General features: G+C 38.4%; 1 protein-coding gene across 3 annotated transcripts in view; it reads left to right on the top strand.

Moving 5' to 3' along the window:
• The first annotated feature begins 846 nt into the window (after window positions 1-846).
• LOC119630477 (uncharacterized) overlaps window positions 847-20,537 on the top strand; it is a 38,509-nt gene continuing 18,818 nt past the window's right edge. For 2 of the 3 annotated variants that reach the window (XM_062675813.1, XM_062675812.1), the window contains exon 1: window positions 847-20,537. This exon is cut by the window's right edge. In XM_062675813.1, the coding sequence (XP_062531797.1) occupies window positions 2,511-3,935 (1,425 nt within the window). In that variant the 5' untranslated portion in view covers window positions 847-2,510 and the 3' untranslated portion in view covers window positions 3,936-20,537. The other variant, XM_062675814.1, reaches the window with a different exon arrangement.

Below are 20,537 nucleotides of genomic sequence, written 5' to 3'. Positions count from 1 at the left end.
CAAAGTATGTCGAAAAGATCAGGTTTGTTCAAAGCGTTCAGGTGGTCATTCCTATAAAGAATGCTCTGCAGAATTTTTGAAGTTTGTTAACTTTGGAGGAGACCACTTGGCAATATCCAGGTTTTGCCCTCAAAAAGCAGCTCAGATTAAAAAAACACGAGAATAATTATTCATTTAAAATGTATTCAACTGTATTATTGTCAAGTGATTTTCCTCTGTTACTGTTATAAATCAGTTGTAGAGTTAGCTCACAATAAGTTAGCTCCATCTACTGTCCAACCTAAGAAACAAAAGGTATCACAAAATTCTTCAGATAGTTCAACTCCAGTCCAGTCTGCTCCTTCTAATATTGGTTCTTATGATCAGCTCATTAAAGATGATCAGTTCTTGATGATTTTAATCATCAAAACTTTAGTTATAAATAAATAAAATAAAAAAAAATTATGTTAGGTAATTCTAATAAAACACAACTGCTCACATTAAGGATATCTTAATTCAAAGTTTAACAAAATAATGGATTATTTGTGATTAATGCAACATAACATAGTGTCAATAATAAAAAAAAACACTTCTTAAATCTTTATTATATAAAAGTAAAATAGATGTGTGCTTGCTGAATGAAACTTGGTTAAAAGATTATTGGTCCGCCTTTTTATATATCTGGTGATATTTTTGTTGGAAAACATGCAAAAAATTAGCATGGTGGTGTAAGTGTCGTAATAAAAAATTATATTAAATTAAAAGTCTTAAAAACTACTTTCTATCAAAATATTCAATTTATAGCTATTTCCATAATAACAGTATGTGGTCCTGTCTCAGTGCTCTGTGTCTACTGTCCACAAAATAATAGCTCAATTAGTTTGATTAATTTGAGAAAGGTTAGTTTGCAATTACCCAAGCTTTGTCTTGTATCTGGTGAGTGTAATGCTCACAATATAGCTTTCAGTTGTGATACTTCCAGGATATATTTGATGATGCTGATTTATGTATTTTAAATTCTGGTGAAGCTACCACTATTTCTAGACCTGGTAATATTGCATCAACCATTGATGTTACTTGTGTTAGCCCTGATATTGAACCACTTTGTGAGTGGTATGTTGGTGATGATTCTTTAGGGAGCTATCATTTACCTACTTTTGTTAACATCATTACCTCAACTCAAAAATATACAGTTCAAGAGTCTATACATATATTTATATAATGAAACAAACTGTAATATGTACAAAGACAAATCCAAAGATATATTTGATAAATTTTCTCCCTCAACTGTTGATCCTTTAGTTCAATATCATGTATTTTCTAAATTGCTACTTAGTTTAAAAGAAAACTGTGTTCCATTGTTAAAACATAAATCTTTTAGTAAAAAGTCTGCTCCTCCAGCTCCTTGGTGGAATGATACTTGTGCTGAGGCTGTAAATCAAGAGAAGCGTTGTCTAATTATAGACATAATATGACAATGGACAATTATATTATTATAGAATATAAGAAAATAGATTCTAGGAAAAAAAATATCAAAATGGCTAAGAAAGACAATTGGAAAAGTCTTTTAATAGATTCACTCCAGTATCCCGAGCGTGGAATTTTTTTAGAAGATTTAAGAGAATAACATTAATAGAAATCTGTCCAAAAATGATGAGTGGATCGAAAGTTTTTTAGAGAAGTTAGCGCAGCTTAGTAATAACAACGATAATATTTCTGCTTTATTTGAATTTAATGATGTAAGTCAGTGGAGCAAATTTCGACTTAACTCTTTTTATTTTTAAGAACTCGACATGGCTTTGTCTTGAAAGAATACTACCCCTGGTCCGGACGATATTCCTTATATTATGATTCAAAATCTACATGTTTCTGTAAAACATTCTACTTAATATTTTAAATTCGCTTTGGTCTCAGCAATTTATTCCAGAATCCTGGAGGTTGCAATTTGTCATACCAGTGTTAAAACCTGACAAAACCAATGATCATTTTACTTCGTACAGACCCATTTCTCTTACATCTTGTTTTGGTAAATTGTTTGAGCAAATGATTAAGATTAGATTGGACTATTTTGTTGAAAACCAGAAAATTATTCCTTCTTGTCAGTTTGGATTCAGAAAAGGCAAAAGTGCAGCAGAAAGTTTTATAGCTTAGGTACCTGACTGATATGAAGAAGTGTTTGTTATTAGGTTCTACTGCAATTTGTGTTCTCCTTGATATGCAGGGGGCATATGATAATGTAGATCTTCACCAATTAATTAGGGTGCTATATTCTTTGCGCTTCCCAGGAAAACTTTTAAAATGGATTTTCAATATGTATTTTGGTCGTTCTTTATACATTAAATACAGGGTTTTCTTCGGGTAACGTCGGGTGTGAACACAAGTGTCTTCGAAGCTTCCCGGTGTTTTAATTGATAATATTCGTTTAAATTGCTGTTGACTTGCGCTACTGATTCGTGTTGGTGTTGGTATATATCTGTTGTGTCGTGAGTGTAAATATATTGTGTTTGTTATATTATTAAAAGGTAAGAATCATGGATGATCCGCACGATCCTGGGGGAGGTTATAAAGGACCACGTGCGCCCCACTCAAAAAACTTTTCTTCTCAGATGGATATTGATCCACCCAATTCCAGAAAACGACCACCACCACAGTCTGAGGAAAACATTCCCCCTAAAAAAACGATTACTAATCTTTCACAAACTTCGCCGTCGATTCAGTCTACGTACACACATCCCGATTTTGTTGAACGTAAGACCCGATACTGTGAAGATGACATTGCCCCTTTTCTAGTCCACGTTAGTAAGACGGTAACAGATGTGTCTGCTGGTCCCACCTTGAAACCCATCAAATTCGGACACTTTCTATTCAGAAACAGCATAAAAAATGTAATCCAGGATGGTGTGAAACGCATTGGCCGCAACAGGGTTTCAGTGGAATTTAAATCTGTTGCTGCGGCTAACGCTTTTCTAGAACACCCAGCACTTCAGCCGGCTAAATTTGAAGCGAACATCCCATCTTATAATGTTACACGAATGGGAATTGTGCGTGATATTCCAGTAGAATGGACTTTAGAGGAGCTGGTCCAATCGGTAGAAGTTCCTGCTGGCTGCGGTGCAGTCATTAAAGCACGCCGCTTGAATAGGAAGAAAACAGAAAATAATGTCCCTACCTGGATACCTACCCAATCTGTAGTTTTAACTTTCTCTGGTCAAAAACTTCCAAATCGTATTTTCTGTTTTTTTACTTCTCTCCTAGTTGAAGTTTATGTCCTTCCCATTATCCAGTGCAACAAGTGCTGCCGATTCGGTCATATTTCAACGCAGTGCCGATCCGCCCCTCGCTGCTTTATTTGCTCCCAACCCCACGAAGGAATTACCTGCTCGAAGTCATCCCTTCTATGCCTGTTCTGTTCCGGCCCCCACTCTGCCACTGACACATCCTGCCCAGAGCACAGTCGACAAAAATCGATCAAATTAGTTATGTCACAGGAAAGCATCTCATATTTAGAAGCATCGGCTAGGTTCTCACAGGTGAGAAGATCATTTGCAGATACTGCCCGAATGACTCAATCATTTTCGTCCACGTATCCTCCGACTATTCACACTGATCTCTCTCAGCCACTCCATTCCAATTCTCAGTCCTCTTCTTATAAGAAGACTGTTAATATAGCCCGACGCCCTTATTCTGCTGCCCTAAGCCCAGGCTACGATAGAGAAGCCCACTGTCGTATTGTAGATACTCCAGCCTCCACTACTCCCAATGGATGCGCTCTGTTATCCCCCAACCCCCCTCAACAAGAAAATCTACTAGAACTTCTCTTGTCCACCCTCATCAACATCATTTCGAAAATGAATGATGTAGCCCTACCGAACAACGTCTATCAAAAACTGACTCAGCTGATTTCGATTTTCAACAATGTTCCCAACAATCCTACAGTGGAATTGTCGCAGCATTAGATTAAAAAAAGCTGAACTGATTTTTCTCATAAATAAGCATAATCCCTTGATTTTTGCTGTCCAGGAGTCACGCCTACTCCCGGGCTCCCGCTTCAGGGTTCCTGGTTTTGCGTGCCTCCGGGATGATAAGAACAATGGAAAATGCGGTAGCTGCATTTTAGTTCCGAGATCCATCCCATATTCCCAGATCACCCTCCCTCCACATGACAGTAACTGCTTCAATGTAGTGGCTGTTAGAGCCTTAGATATATGTTTTTTATCTGTTTATATACCTGATCCTAACATGTCCATCCTAACAAATCTATTCTCAATCATTGGTGCCCTCCCCCCTCCTGTTGCTGTATTGGGTGACTAACATCCACCACAGTTCATGGTGTTGTTATCAGAATGATTCCCTATCCTCCGCCTTCCTTGACCTAGTTGATGACCACAACCTCTGCATCCTCAATGACGGCTCCCCCACACGTAGAGTTCTTCCTGGCCAGAACCCAAAATCCGCTGTAGACCTTTCTCTATGCGCTCCAGCCACCTCTTCGCGCCTCACATGGTTTACGCTATGCAATACGCATGGTAGTGATCATTTCCCCATCCTTATGTCCTTTCCTGACTCCTCTAATTATATACTCCCCCCTCGCAACCCTCGACTTAAATTTAATTTGTCCAAGGCGGACTGGACCCAGTTCTCTCAGTCTGTTGACGCTCTTTTGGCTAATCTTCCCCCAGTCCCCCATGAGAACACCCATTCTGCTTACTCCATCTTTAGGAATGCTTTACTTTCAGCAGCAGAGACTGCGATTCCTACTAAAAACGCTTCTAGGGGTAAAATTCCATCACTTCCCTGGTGGGACTCTGACTGCTCTGATCTATGTAAACAACGTAAAGAAGCCTAGAAGGAGTACGCGTTACACATGTCTCCAGCTAATTACATAAGTTATAAAGAAGTAGCTGCAAGGACAGTCAGAACACTATCTGAACGAAAGAGACTGGACTGGAACATGTTTTGTGAGTCTCTTTCTCCCAGTTCCCGCCCTTCTTTGGTCTGGAATATTGTCAGGAGATTTCGCGGATCCGTATCTGTAGACCACAATTCTTCTTCGAACGACCCATCGGTTTGGATCGATTCATTCTCATGTCGACTTGCTCCCCCTTACGTTCCCACCTTAGCTGAGTCCTCTTCCCTTCCCCCTCCGCTTTCACCTACTCCTGATACTCTTGTGGCCCCTTTTTCTCTGGATGAACTCACTGCAGTTTTGGAGTCTCTTAAGGACTCGTCCCCGGGAATCGATGGAATACCTTATTCATTCATTGTCAAATGTAGCTTTACGTCCAAATTAATGTTTCTAAATATATTAAATAATATTTATTCTTTAGGAATCCCTCCAGATGAATGGAAAACTCAAATAATCGTCCCTATCCTCAAGCCAGCAAAACCTAATAACGAGTCAAGTAGCTACCGTCCCATCGCCCTAGCATGTACCATGAGCAAAATTTTAGAACACCTTGTTAAAAATAGATTGGAGTGGTTTGTGGAGAGTAGAGGCATCCTCCCTGCAAGTCAATTTGGTTTTAGGAAGGGATTGAGCACTATGGATAGCGTAGGTTGCCTTGCAATGGATATACGCATTGCTCTCCCTAAAAGAGAGTCCTTGGTTGGGGTTTTTCTTGACATTGCATCCGCATACCATAATGTCCTTCTTCCTGTACTCAGGCAAAAAATGCTCCAGCTGAGTATCCCAGAGAAGATGGTTAACTTCATATCTACACCTACCTACCTATTCCAACCTATCCTTTTTAAACTTCCATTCACAATATTTTTAACAGAATTTATTTTGTGAAAACGTCCAAATGTAACTGGATGTAGAGTAACATTATCGTCGGGAGATGAAAACTGTTTTTGAACTTGTACAACATAAGGAGCAGCCTCGAATGAGTTATATAACAGCCTTGCAACAGGGGGCTGTGGCCGTGGTGGAGAGTCCGTGTTATTTTTTTGTATGGGCTCTACTACTATAGCAAAATTATTGCCGGAATCGACTTTGGAAAGGTTTTGTTTAATTTCTATACATTGCAAATCACTTTCTTTAATATCCTTCTTATCACCACGGTGTTTTCGTCGTCTTTTATTACAGTGCCTGCAGATTCTGGGCCGAGCTGACACTCTTTTACGGCCACTAGATGTCTGAGACACAGAACCATCTGTATCCATTGTACTACCATCGTCATTATTTGAAATTGTCACTACATGAACTATATCGGGGGCTGTCCCCCCAGGATCACCCAGGGGTCCATCATGTCATGGTCATGAAAGATAAGTGAAAAAAAGAAGACTTACCAATAGGATGAAATTTACACAAAATAAACAAAACTTACACTTTAATACAAACTTACTACAAAATATATAAAAACTACAACTTATCTGATCTAAATATAAAAAAAAAATAACATGAAATTCAAAATAAAATGAAAAATTAACAAAAAGTACGTGTGACTGATTTGAGGTTTCCCGCACTTTTTCCATTCGCATCATTATTAATTGAACGTCGATATTAATGCCCATCACTATTTTTGACAGTGGTAGGATTTTTGTAGTCTGTGGTTGTTTTGATGTTGCCATCAGATCGGATCTGCTCATTTTCATTTTGTGACGTTTACTATGAAGTGCGGACTCTTAAAAACGTAGTCATTATATACTATGGTATTAGAGATGGTGCATTGGAACTTATTACTTCCTATTTATCTAATAGATCTTCATACCCCCCTTGGTGGAGTGACCTTGTCGCGGTGGGGAGGCTTGCGGAGAAGGACCAAACACAACACGTCAATAACACCTGGCAGCCACAGGCATACCCTTCCCTTACCAACAGCTCCACGACCTGGAACTCAAAAGAGCTCCCTTGCACAGGGACTTAGCGCCAGTCCCTCGGTCCGCAACCTGTCCCATTTTATGGATGGGGGGGGTTCTAGGTATTGTAGTCGCCGCGGTGACGACATTGTCAATATCATTATTGATTATGATTTAATTTTAGTTAATACTGGCGATGAATGTACATATTCTACTGTGGCCAATAATGCTATTAGATCTTCGCATATAGATCTGACGATGATAAGTGACCACAGACACATCAGAATCACCGACTGGAAAATCAATCACGATATCACTACACTATCCGATCACAAATCAATAACTTTCACTATAAATATGGACAAAAATAGACAACTCACTAAAAATCTTAAAAACTCCACATGGAGATATAATACTAGCAAACCCAACTTTTGGACAGCTGATAAGAGGTATGAGTTTAAATTAGAATTAAATAGATATATAAGTCGGAATGAAATAAATAACATATTATGCATGGACAAAACACAATTAGATAATTATATAAATGAATTTAAAAAAGTATAAACAACACATGTCAAAAGACCTTTCTAATCCGAAAAAGAGTAAAATTGCGGGTAGAATAGAAGCCATGGAAGACCTTGCCCTCCATACATTTCTTAAGGCGTACTGTAGAGATAAGGAATTTATTTACAAACCTAGCTATAACATAACGACTAAGTCCGTAATTTCTGATTTTAATCTTATCAATGACCCTTGTTGTGATTTAAAGAAATATATGTCAATCAAACAGAAGTTAGAACCTTTAAAATTGTACGATATGCATTTAGAAAAACTTGTAAGTGTTTCAAATCATCAATTAATGACGAATATTGATAATATTGTGAATACGCCTGACCCAATTATACAATACGATTCCCACTGCCCTATTATTACCTATTGTTTACTTATTTTATTCATGTTTTTTGTATTTTATAAATTATGTAAAGGATTCGGTAAATGTCCTACTTTCCTAAACAAAACTAAGCCCGATAGTGCATTAGATGAAGTCCAAGAAATGAAAGAAATTCCAATTCCGAGAATTCGCATATCTAGTTGAAACTTATTTTCAAAAACCTATAAGTTTCATCTTAAACGGGGGGTTGTTATATCCCTACATAGCATACAATAATGCTTACCAAACATCAACATCAGCATTTATTCCCGATGATGATTTCTAGCTAGCTTTTTAAAGCAGTTCGGGTCAGACTTTCATCGGAGTGGGACGTATACCGAGTTTTCCTCACTTTCCCTATAAATACTATAAATTTAGTCTAGGGAGTATTAAAATTGTTTTTTAAAAAGAAGTTCCTAGTTTCAATTCTAACAGTACGAAAGCCAACAAGTGCGTTCAGCCCTGTAGCTGGAAGGACACCACGGAAAACTGATGGAGGTGCAGCCCGCGGCGGACGGCTGTACGAGTCTTCTTACCAACAACCGCCTTACAATTACTGATTCTACGACAGGATTACGTTTTCTGATTGATACTGGTGCTAGTGTGTCCGTAATTCCGTATAACAGCAGGTTAGTGAAAAAGTGCGATTCTAAAGTGTGCGACTATACGATATACGCCGCAAACGGTTCGGAAATTAAGACTTATGGTTCTAAAACTATTGTATTAGATTTAAATTTAAGACGTAATTATCATTGGACATTTATAATAGCCGATGTCAAACAGCCTATTTTAGGAGCAGATTTCATAAAATATCACAGACTTTTAGTGGATTTATCTGGTCATAGATTTATTGATCGACAAACTAACATCGGTACTATAGCCACTGTTGTAAATTGGAATGAGCCCTCGTTGAGAACTATCGATTCTAATCATTCGTATGAACAATTATTGTCTAAATACCCAGATATTTGCAAATCGATTAATTGTACTGACGTACCTAAACATTCCGTAATGCATTTTATCGAGACAAGCGGCCGGCCGGTGTCAGCGCGCTCAAGGCCGCTCCCGCCCGACCGATATAAGAAACTTAAGGCTGAGTTCACACTCATGCAGGAAATGGGCATATGTCGTCCATCTAATGGAGCATGGTCTAGTTGTGCCTAAAAAAGACGGCGTATTAAGACCTTGTGGCGACTGTGGCGACTATAGAGCCTTGAACGCCATAACTAAACCTGACTTGTATCCTATCCCAAGGATACAAGACTTTACATATATCTTACCTAATAAAACTATTTTCTCTAGATTGGACGTCTGCAGAGCTTATCACAACATTCCTGTAAACCCCGACGACATAGAGAAAACGGCAATTATCACGCCGTTCGGTCTATATGAATTTCCGCGAATGAGTTTTGGTCTTAGAAATGCAGCCCAAACCTTTCAACGATTCATGAACAACTCGGTGTTGCAGGGAATACAAGCTATGAGCTCGGACGGTGATAGTCGCAATTGGACGCGACTTTTAAACGTTTTGACAAATTCGGCATAACCATTAATTTGAGTAAATGCGTTTTCGGTCAACAGAAAATTGAATTCTTGGGATATCAAGTGTCCAGCGACGGTGTGTTACCTTTGGGGGACAAGGTCAAGGCGATAGTCTATTTCCCTCGCCCAGAAACTGTTGACAAGTTGAGGCAATTTTTAGGGATGCTGAATTTCTATAGAGCTCACTTACCAAAAGCGGCCCAGCGGCAGGCAGAGCTCAATAAATTTTTAAAAGGCGCCAAGAAAAAGGATAAGTCGAAGATACTATGGGACGAAAAATCGGATAATGCGTTTTTACAGTGTAAACGCGACTTACAAGAGGCAGCGTTGTTAACTTATCCAAGTGAAAACGCTCCCTTATGTCTCATGGCGGACGCGTCTAATGATTGCGTAGGCGCGGTTTTACAAACTGAAGTCCGAGGTTCTTGGAGACCCTTAGGATACTTTTCTAGACGTATGACGGATACGGAGCGTAAGTATATAGTGCTTACGATCGGGAACTGTTAGCTATTTACCTCAGCATACAGCATTTTAGGTATATGCTTGAAGGACGTACTTTTACAGTGCTAACAGATCATAAGCCGTTAACTCATGCGTTTAGTCAAAAACTTAGCGCGAAAGATACCCCACGACGTACTCGACAGCTCATGTTTATCAGTAAGTTCACAACTGATATTCGATATGTGAACGGTTCCGAGAACGTAGTTGCAGACTTCTTATCGCGCATAGAGACAGTAACGTGTCCCACGAACATCGACTACCAAGAATTATTCCAAGCGCAAAATGCTGACGGCGAATTGTCGGAGTTGTTAAAGTCACCGGACACGAACTTTAATTTTAATATTAAAAAAGTTTCATTACCTGATTCTAATCAAACCATTTATTGCGACGTGTCAACTAGCCGTATTCGACCCTATTTGCCTGAGAGTTTTAGACGAAAGGCATTCCAGATGTTGCACAATCTAAGCCATCTAGGTATAAGGTCGACCCGGAAGTTAGTTAGCGAAAAAATTTATTGGCCGAATATGAACAAGGACGTAGGTCTCTGGGCCAAAACCTGTGTTCATTGCCAAAAGGTTAAGGTCACGAGACACACCATATCGCGATTCGGTGAATTTCAGCGGGCAGATCGATTTGAGCATGTTCACTTAGATCTAGTCGGCCCACTGCCGACGTCACAAGAAGGTTATAGATACTTGTTGATGTTAATCACCGAACTACACGGTGGCCTGAGGCTTTCCCTCTAAAGGATATTTCTGCTAACACCGTAGCTAAAGCGTTTTATGAAGGTTGGATAGTGCGTTTTGGATGTCCCGTTAGGTTAACTAGTGACCAAGGTACCCAATTCGAGAGTCATCTCTTCAACTCACTTCTAAAGTACTTGGGTGTAGCGAAGAGTAGAACCACCCACAGTGCAATGGCATCGTCGAGCGTTGGCATCGTTCTCTCAAGACATCTTTGCGAGCGATGCTCGAATGCACGGGCAGTACGTGGATTGATCAGATACCTACGGTCCTACTCGGGTTACGCGCTGTTGCACGTAGCGACACAGGTGTCAGCGCAGCACAAATGGTTTATGGCAATAATATCAGGTTACCAGGAGAGTTTTGTGCTAACACAAAACAACAATGTAATAATGACGCAGAGCTAATTGGGAAAATTAGAGAATCTATTCATAAAATTCGTCCTGTTTCAATTAAAAACAGAGATCAAAAATCTATTTTTGTACACCCTGATTTGAATACGTGTAAATTCGTTTTTGTACGAAATGAGGTTGAACGTTCATCTCTCGAACCATCTTATTCAGGACCTTATAAAATTTTACAGCGAGCTTCTAAGGTTTTTAAAATTCAGTTACCACATAGAGAAATGCGTGTGTCGATAGATAGATTGAAACCGGCGGATTGAGGAGGACGTTCTAACATCGTCTTTATGTCCGCCCATTACGGACGATATTGTTTTGCCTTTTAATGTATCAGTGCCTAAACAATGTATTGTCGTTCCAACTCATACATACTCACGTAGCGGTAGGCAAATACGAAAACCGGTGCGATTTGTTAATTGAGGTTGAGCGATTTCATGATGCGACAAAATAATTATTTTGAATTTATTATTTGGAGCGTGATGTCGACAGCAATTTACTTATATTACTTTTATGCATATTGTACTTCATGCACATTATTTGTCCAGTTTCGTTTCAATTTTATGTACGATAACATCTACACCTAATACCCCAAAATGGGAAACTATTATGTTAAAGAAGAGGACAAATCGTTGACGATAAATAAGGAGACAGTAGATAACCTACAGAATCTGCAGTATTTATCTATTGGCCTTGGAGTAATCGTAGGAGTTATAATACTCGCTGGTTTATACCTCCTGTTTTAGGGCCCACCCACTAAACGACTCCCCTGCACTCTTACACCCGACGTCCGATCCCCTCCGAGGTCAGAATCCGGATGAGCTAGGGGGGTTACCGCGGTCAACACTACAATCAGACGGTGCGGCTCACCCCAAGAACGCCCAGCCGACGGAGCCTTCGACGCGAATCGAAGGCTCTGAAACGTCGGCCGTCTCGGTACGGCAGCCCGTCAGGCCGCCCAGACGGTGCCGCTGGTGTCCTCAGGTCGCCACTTGACCTTCACCGGGGGGAGGCCGCTACCTACAGGGGCCGGGACGTACGGGCGTATTCCCGCCTCCGGCCCCCGGCTCGACGGCGACGGATCGGTGTGGAAAGGGAAGAGCTCTTCGTCTCTCGCTCCGCCGCCTCCTTCTGCGAGATGGTGGACTCGCAGAAGTCGAGCATCGCCTTCCAGGACGCCTCGCTGCCGAGCATCGTAGCCACGACGCGCGGCAGCGAGAGGTCCTCTCCTTTGACTGCGATGAGGGCAGCGCGTTGCTCGTCGAATCCAGAGCAACGCGCCAATGTATGTTTCATATTATTGATAGTGGAATGTGTGAGTGTGGGCTGCATATTGATGATTGAAATCATATCAGTCTGTCCTGTCCACCCTCATTCTTCACTCTCATTCTTCTTCCAGTATCCCGTTACCTACATCTGTTCCTGTTTTGCTTTCATCTTTAAATCATAATGTATATAAAAAGTTATGTTTATTTCTTACTGTAAATAATTGTTAAAGTCTTTGATTGCCTAGTTAGTCAGCTATGAATCTATATAATGTAATATAAAATAAAACCACTCGCGCTGCGTTTGTTCGACAGACTCCACAGAGTATTTTTATTTCTTTTAACCATAGACACAATTTTATGTTTCTAACATATTCCCCCACAAGAGATGAGGTGACAATATTCATTTTAAACAAAGTATACAAGTACAATAATTGAGTTTAACTTTAATGTATTTTATTAACTGCATGATATCTGCTTCTAGAGTGGACTGTAAATTTTATCGTAATACCTGTTGCATGTGGTATTAAACTTTAAGAAATTGTACATAATAAAAACAAATATGTTCGAACATTATTGAGTGTAAGACTCTTAAATAGAAATGACACTTCCAAATAAACATTAATAAAGATTTATGTATCTATGAAAATTTTAAATAATAATTGTTACAATAGTTTGTAATAATGTAGTAACATAGATCAATCTAATCTACAATATGTTTATATTAGAATTCATACATAGAAACTTAAACTAACTAAATTTCCCAACACCTTATATCAATCGCAGATATCCTAGAAGTTGTTTAATTAAACAATAGCAAAATTGTAGGATACCTGGGTAACTAGGATCTTATTAATTTTATTTAACTTAACTCTATTTACATAATTTACGGATACCTGGCTAATTAAGAACATACTAGAACTATTTTAGGTATCTTACAAGATTTTAATTTATTTTAATTTTTCTTATTCTAGTGGAAGTATACAAATTTTTGTAATCGAGGTTCGGTGCACTCTTCCATTGGCCTTTTTAACTTCTAAGGCCCGTACTAGGCCATCTGCCCCCTCAAAGACTTGGGTTACTCGTGCCATTGGCCAGGTCATTGGAGGGGTAGCTAGCTCTCTCAAAATTACTAAGGCACCTACCTTTACATTAGGTTGGCTATCTTTCCATTTAGGGCGATTTTGCAATACATTTAAATAATGTTTTGACCAATATCTCCAAAAGTGCTGCTGCATTGCAGTGCATTTACTCCAGAAACTGAGTCTATTTTCCGGTATGTTGGTGAAATCTTGGTCAGGGATGCAGTTGAGAGGTGCACCTGTTAGGAAGTGACCCGGTGTCAAGTAAGACAAATCCTCATTATCTTTTAACCATGGAGTTATTGGTCTTGAGTTTAAGATGCCCTCAATTTGGACTAAAACAGTATATAATTCTTCATATGTTAACACATGCGAACCAAGCACTCTTTTTAACAATGTTTTAGTGCTTTTTACTGCTGCTTCTGCAAGTCCAGCAAAAACTGGTGAATAACATGGCACAAATTTAAAATTTATACCTAATTTGGAAGCTGCTGTTTGCACCTGTGCCTGGTGGGTTTTTGAGCTGTTAAGCTTATAAAGTTCTGACAGGTGAGTATTAGCTGCCTTGAACGTGCTAGCATTATTACAATAAATCTCAGATGGGACATTACGTCTGGCTATAAACCGTTTTAGTGAAGCAATAAATGTATGAGTTTCTAGACTTGATAAAAGTTCAATGTGGCAGGCATGAGTTACAAAGCATACAAACAAACATAAGTAGGCATGAGATGTTATAAATCCTCTCATTCTAGATTGTTTAACTGCCACAGGCCCTGCAAAGTCAAGTCCAATCTTTTTGAAACATCTGCTAATATTTACTCGGTCCGCAGGTAATGATCCCATCAGTTGTTTAGCAGTTACACCTTTATGCCTGAAACAGGTCATACATTTATGAAGAAACTTCTTCACTAACCTTAAACCATTAACAATCCAATAACGTTGTTGCAAGCTACTTAAAACTAGCTTCTGACCAGAGTGTAACAATTTAAGGTGCTCATTTTGAATCAGAAGATGAGTCACAGTGGATTCTTTAGGCAAAATAATTTGATGTTTGTGGCTGTATGGCAGCGCAGAATGTTGAAGCCTACCACCTACTCTCAGGATACCTTCAGCATCAATAAATGGGTTCAGAGATTTTAAATATGATGATGCTGGCTTGCCTGCCTGCAATTCAATTCAAACTGGTTGTTTTCTAACTTGACTGTATCGGTGAAATGCTTCTCAACATATTGTTGTTCTGAGGTATGTTCCACAAATTTCTCAGGTACTTTTTCAGATTGCCAAAAGTTAGCTATGGTGGCGCTTATGTCAGTTTCACATTCCTGACAGAATAGAGCAACAGCAGAACTCTGAATATATGAATCAGGGACACTACCTGCTACTATGTAACCAAACTGAGTGTGTAAGAGTGATGGTTGTGCAGCATCACCTTTATCCTCGTCCTGTGTCAGTTGTATGCACTCAGTCTATGCGCCGTCTCGTCAGATTCAAGAGCTAAAGCTCTCGCTTCTGAAGTCGCAGTCGGGACAACAGCGCTTCGCTTTTGTAGACTTGCTAAAAGTGTTCGTATGCCCGACAGGCACTCCAGGTAACTCGTCTCCGTTACATCAGGATCCTCCGCTAAATCTCCAAGTTCTATATTTATATTTTCATACTCGTTGCATGAGAAGGAGCATTTGCAGGGTCATCGAGCGCGCCTGTTGCCACCCTGTTCTGCATGCGGGTTATGTTCCTTCTTACATACTTCGTATATCTTCTTTGTCCTTTGCCATGATATGATTGCCGCGACTTATTCAAAATAATTCACAATCACAATAATTGCAATCTAGTAGCAAATATAACCTGCACGAATATTTGCCTTACAACTGCGTATACGCAGTAGTACTTTGAAAATGCAGATAGTATTAGTTTCACTGTATAACTTGAAAGAACGCGGTAATCACAGCGTTAATGTATGGATGGAGTGCTTGCTTGCTTTCGTGTCGATGAAAAAAAGCACGCGGCGTTCACGGCGTTGCCGGGCAAAACAAAATGGCGTTTCGCAAAATTCGCCGGCAATGTATGTCGCACCGTTTTCTTCTTGCACCACTTGGTAAACTGTTTTCTTTATGCGTTGGTTTCACGTCGTGGTCGAAGGACCATGTTAAAGTTTTTGTTTGCCTAGTTAGTCAGCTATGAATCTATATAATGTAATATAAAATAAAACCACTCGCGCTGCGTTTGTTCGACAGACTCCATAGAGTATTTTTATTTCTTTTAACCATAGACACAATTTTATGTTTCCAACAATAATATACAATTATAAATATATATACCTAGTCAGGTCATAAATTCTGTCACATGTTTAATGTAAAATAATTGAAACAAGTTTATTCATTCTGTAACCATTCATATACCAAAATGAACTTAACAAAACATAGATTCTTATGACACTAAAGTTTATTCAAAATGACCTCCGTGATTTTGAATACAGGCCTTCAATCTGCGCGGCCAGTCGTCTATCGCAGCACGAACGAGGTCCATGTCAATATCGGCGGCTGCCTTAATCAAGGATGTCTTGAGTGACTCCAAATTGAGATGAGGCTTTGAGCACGCCTTTTCCTCCAAGTGTTGCCATATCTTGTAATCTAACGGATTCAAATCTGGACTGGAGGAGGGGAGTCCTAACAGACCGAGGGCGACCACTTCTTGACCTGTCATCTACACTAGAGTCTTCATTGTATCGTTTGATGGTACGATAAACGAATCTTTTGGTTATATTCAAATTTTTCAGTATGTTAAAAATTTGAATTGGCGCGTAACCGCAACGATGCAACGCAATAACTGCAACACGGTCTTCTTTAAGCGTCCACTCCATAATTAAAAATGAGTAAAATTCTAAAAGTATACATTTTTATTTTCATGAACAATTCGAAATTCGAATTCAATAAACTTTTTGTGGCCAGCATTCTAAAAGAAAAGTTTTTACTGTGTGACAATACTTATGACCTGACTAGTTATATGTATATAATTAATATTCTATTTGATTTAATTTATTAATTAGTGTTCCTTTCCCTATTGTAGTATTTTGTATTAGCGATAGGTTTTTATTCTGCTGATCCTACCCTTTATCCGATGTAAAATTATTCTCCTTTACTGTTCCGTTTCCTTACCTTTGTATGAGGCAATACGCACTGCGTAATGCCATTTGAAAAAACATACTCTTTGGTATGGAGGGTAGAGGCGACTAAAGTTAGCCCCTCAAAAAATTTTTTTTTTCTATTTTTAACATTTTTTCTATTAATTCGTTTGTTCTTGATATTGTTGGTTGTATTCATTTTAAAAAAAATTATGCAATTTTTAATATTTTTTTGTCCATAATAATAATAATGATGACGCAAGAAGGAAGTGGTCACGAACCGAACTAGACGAACTTATGTTTTGTTTCTATCTAGCCAAAGCAGGAGGGCCTGGCTATATAAAACGATTAGAAAAGACCTTTAAAGACCGAAATTCACACATCACAAAGTTTAGAAAATTCACAGGAAATACTCTATCCAATCAGGCACGAATAGCCAAAAGCCTACAGAAATACATAAATAAATTAGATGCAAACATCAACCCACACATCATGCAGAAACAAGCTGCCATACACACGGTCACCATCATCACGAAAGTCTTGGGGGATACGGTCTTCGTAGGAGGGGAAACTGAGCCACCCTTTCCCTGATGGTCTCGGGGCGGGAGCTCAGTAAACCGAGCCTAGAGCTCGAATAGAGGAAGTAATAATAATAATAAGCCCCTTACAAGCCTAACTCCACGTCCAGCTATAACATGCCACGTGAGGGGTGGAACATCACAGCTAAAAGCGAAGGCTTAGTGATGGCAAACGGAGCGCTAGCGTCACCTTCAATATGGAGAGACACTTAAATAATAAACGTATAGGGCCGCTTCCCGGGGGTGAGCGCCGGGGCACGTCTGGAGCTGGCGCTGGACATGACAGCATACGGACCGTCAGCGGCTCTCTGCTGAACAGGCGGGCGAGAGTCGGGGGACCCGAAGGTACTACAAATTCAAATTCAAATTCAAATTCAAATTCAAATTCAAACTACACTACTAGGTACTACAGCCGACCAACGGGGCGGGGAGGGGGTGGATGACACTTTGCAGAGTAGGGCTTTGCCCACACGCTCTATCGGTTCATCTACAACGACCACAAATAACAGTGTTAGCGATGACAGAAGACGAAATTGGTCAACGGAAGAAATAAGGGAATTAGTGTTTTGTTATTTTAAAGTCAGATCAGAAGGACCAGGTTATATAAGTAAATTACATAAACTTTTTACAGAGAGAAACCCCAATAACCCTAAAATTCATAAATTCAATGGCAATACATTATCAAATCAAGCCCGTAGAATAATAAAACAAAATGTAATATCACAAGAATTACTGGACCAGATACAAAAACAAGCAGAAGGTATAGAAACAGAGCCCACAGTAAATAACATCGAAGAACACTCCATAACACCACCACCTATATTTAACACACAATTAATCACACAGGACACGCAACATACAGAACAAACAACAGAATCAGCAGAAATAATAAATCAGTTGACACAAAATATAGTAGTTGACGAAGATCAGGATCCATTAGTATTACATTTTCTTCAAACATTAGCTGAAACAAAAGAAATATCAATCGAAGAAAGCTTTGTACTACCTAAAGCTAAAATAAATAGACGATTTCTCGAAAACCTATCCACGTTAAATAAATATTTACCTAATATATTAATTACTTCAGGAACAACTCTACGGGATATAAACAATGTTATATATGCAACAGCCAAAACTCTAATACTAAATAATAACCAAACACCCTATATATCGAAGAATACAATAAAACCTAAATCTGAACCACCATGGAAAAAAGAATACAAACTAAAATAGAAAAGTTAAGGAAACATTTAGGACAATTAATAGAAATAGAAAGAGGGATTAGTACACGCCGAATGATAAAAATTAAGGACAAATTATACAACCAGTAAAATATTGCAAGCGGAAATGATCATAAAAATATAGCTGAAACTTTAAAGCAGAAGATCAAAGCTTTAGCTGGGAGAATAAAGAGGTATGAAGACATGAACACTAGAAAGGAACAAAATAGGCTCTTTACCGAAAATGAACACAGATTGTATAGAAGTTTGGAAGGTAAGGGTTCTAAAGATATCAAGGTACCAAGTAAAGAAAGTGTAGAAGAATTTTGGTCGTCTATACTATCCAATCCTATACAATATAAGAAGGAGGCTAAATGGATTAAAGAAATAGAAATTTCATCAAACGAGGTAAATACAGTAGACATAGAAGAGATTACAGAAGACCAAGTAAAGATTGCTATTAAAAAACTACTAAACTGGAAATCACCGGGAATAGATAAAATACAGAATTACTACCTTAAATATCTAACCAGTGTCCATAAATATTTAGCTTCATTATTTACAAAAATAGTTGCAGGTATAGAAAATTCGGAAAAATGGTTCACTACAGGTCAGGTCATATTAATTCCTAAAAACGAAAACACTGAAGATCCGAAAAATTTGAGACCAATAGCTTGTCTACCTAGCATGTACAAGTTGCTTACTTCTGTATTGGCCAACGTACTGTATAACAATTGCCATGAGAACAACGTAATGGCAGTAGAACAACGGGGATGTCGCAGGGGTGCTAGGGGCTGTTAAGATCACCTCATGGTCAACAAAGCCATCTTAGAGGATGCACAACCTGAGCATGGCGTGAATAGATTATCAAAAAGCATTCGATAGTGTGTCACCAATGGCTGCTCAAAATCCTTGATATCTATAAATGTCCTCTCATGATTAAAAGGTTTCTGCAGATGGCCATGCCTTCTTGGAAAGTGATCATGACGGCGCGTGGCTCCCAGGATTCAATTACTACTGAACCAATTTACATCAGGCGTGGTATATTTCAAGGCGACTCCCTCTCGCCATTGTTGTTCTGTTTAGCGATTAACCCGTTATCATTCATACTGAACAAGTATGAAATGAAGGGTTACAAACTTAAAGACAGTTTCTGGATTAATCACTTGTTATATATGGATGACCTAAAAGAAGAAAGAAAGAAGAAAGAAAGAAAGAAATCATTTATTCGCCAAGCATAGTGAAAATGAGTTATTACATAAATTAAAAGCAGCGTGTATGCTTTGTCATTATTTGACATGCGAATTTTAGTGCAGTGCATAGTTATAATATTATATAATTTACCATTCATTCATCCATAATTCAACTAATAATTAAAAAAAATTATTAGTTATAAATAATTAGTTATAAAATAAAAAATTAAAGTTTATGCTAACAATAAAAATAACTTAAAAGTTTTATTAGAAAGTGTAGAAATATTTACAAAAGACATAGGGATGAGGTTCGGTTTGGATAAGTGCAATACAATACATATTAGTTCAGGATATCGAAACAGTACAATCGGAGAAGGTCACATATTATTAAGCGGGGAAACATTTCAACAACTTGCAATAGGAGATAGATATAAATATTTAGGAATTCACGAATCAGGTAAAATAGAACACAGTTTAATATGGGAACCGATAACCAAAGAATATTTCAAAAGGATTAAGAAACTACTAAATACCCATCTTAACTCGCGCTATCTAATCAAAGGTATAAATACATATCGACGCTTGAAAGGCAAACGTGACTAAGCGACAATAACTGCTTTGTACATAAATAATAGTCAATAACCATATTCGAGGCACAAAAAAATTATATTTCTAAGTCCATTAAAATCATTTCAATCCCACAGCTACTAGCTATATTCTACTACATCTAGATTCGTTAAAAAATTTATTTTTTTCAGGTATTTCAACTTTAAATTAGTCTACTGTAAAGTTCACGCATTGTCGCTTAGTCACGTTTGCCTTTCAAGCGTCGATATGCAATTCCAGTTCTGCTCTACTCTTTCGGTATTATTAATTACAAAAATTGTGATTTACAGAAAATAGATATTAAAACGAGAAAACTACTAGCAATAAAAAAAAGTACACCAGCAAAAGGCAGACACAGAAAGATTGTATTTACCGATTGCACAAAGAGGAAGAGGATTGTTGAATGTACAAAACATGTATAAAGCACAGATACTAAATATAAGCAATATCTAAAAGTAGAAAGAGATCATTTAATAAAAGCAATAGTACAACACGATACACATAGGGTCAAATACTCAATAATTAACGAAGCACAAGAAATAGAGAGAGGAATACATTTACCACAGGGACATACACATACAGA

Source organism: Bombyx mori, chromosome 24, assembly GCF_030269925.1.
Source record: "Bombyx mori chromosome 24, ASM3026992v2".
NCBI lineage: Eukaryota > Metazoa > Arthropoda > Insecta > Lepidoptera > Bombycidae > Bombyx > Bombyx mori.
The sequence above is the reverse complement of the archived record's forward strand: the minus strand, read 5'-3'. Positions and strand labels throughout refer to the sequence as shown.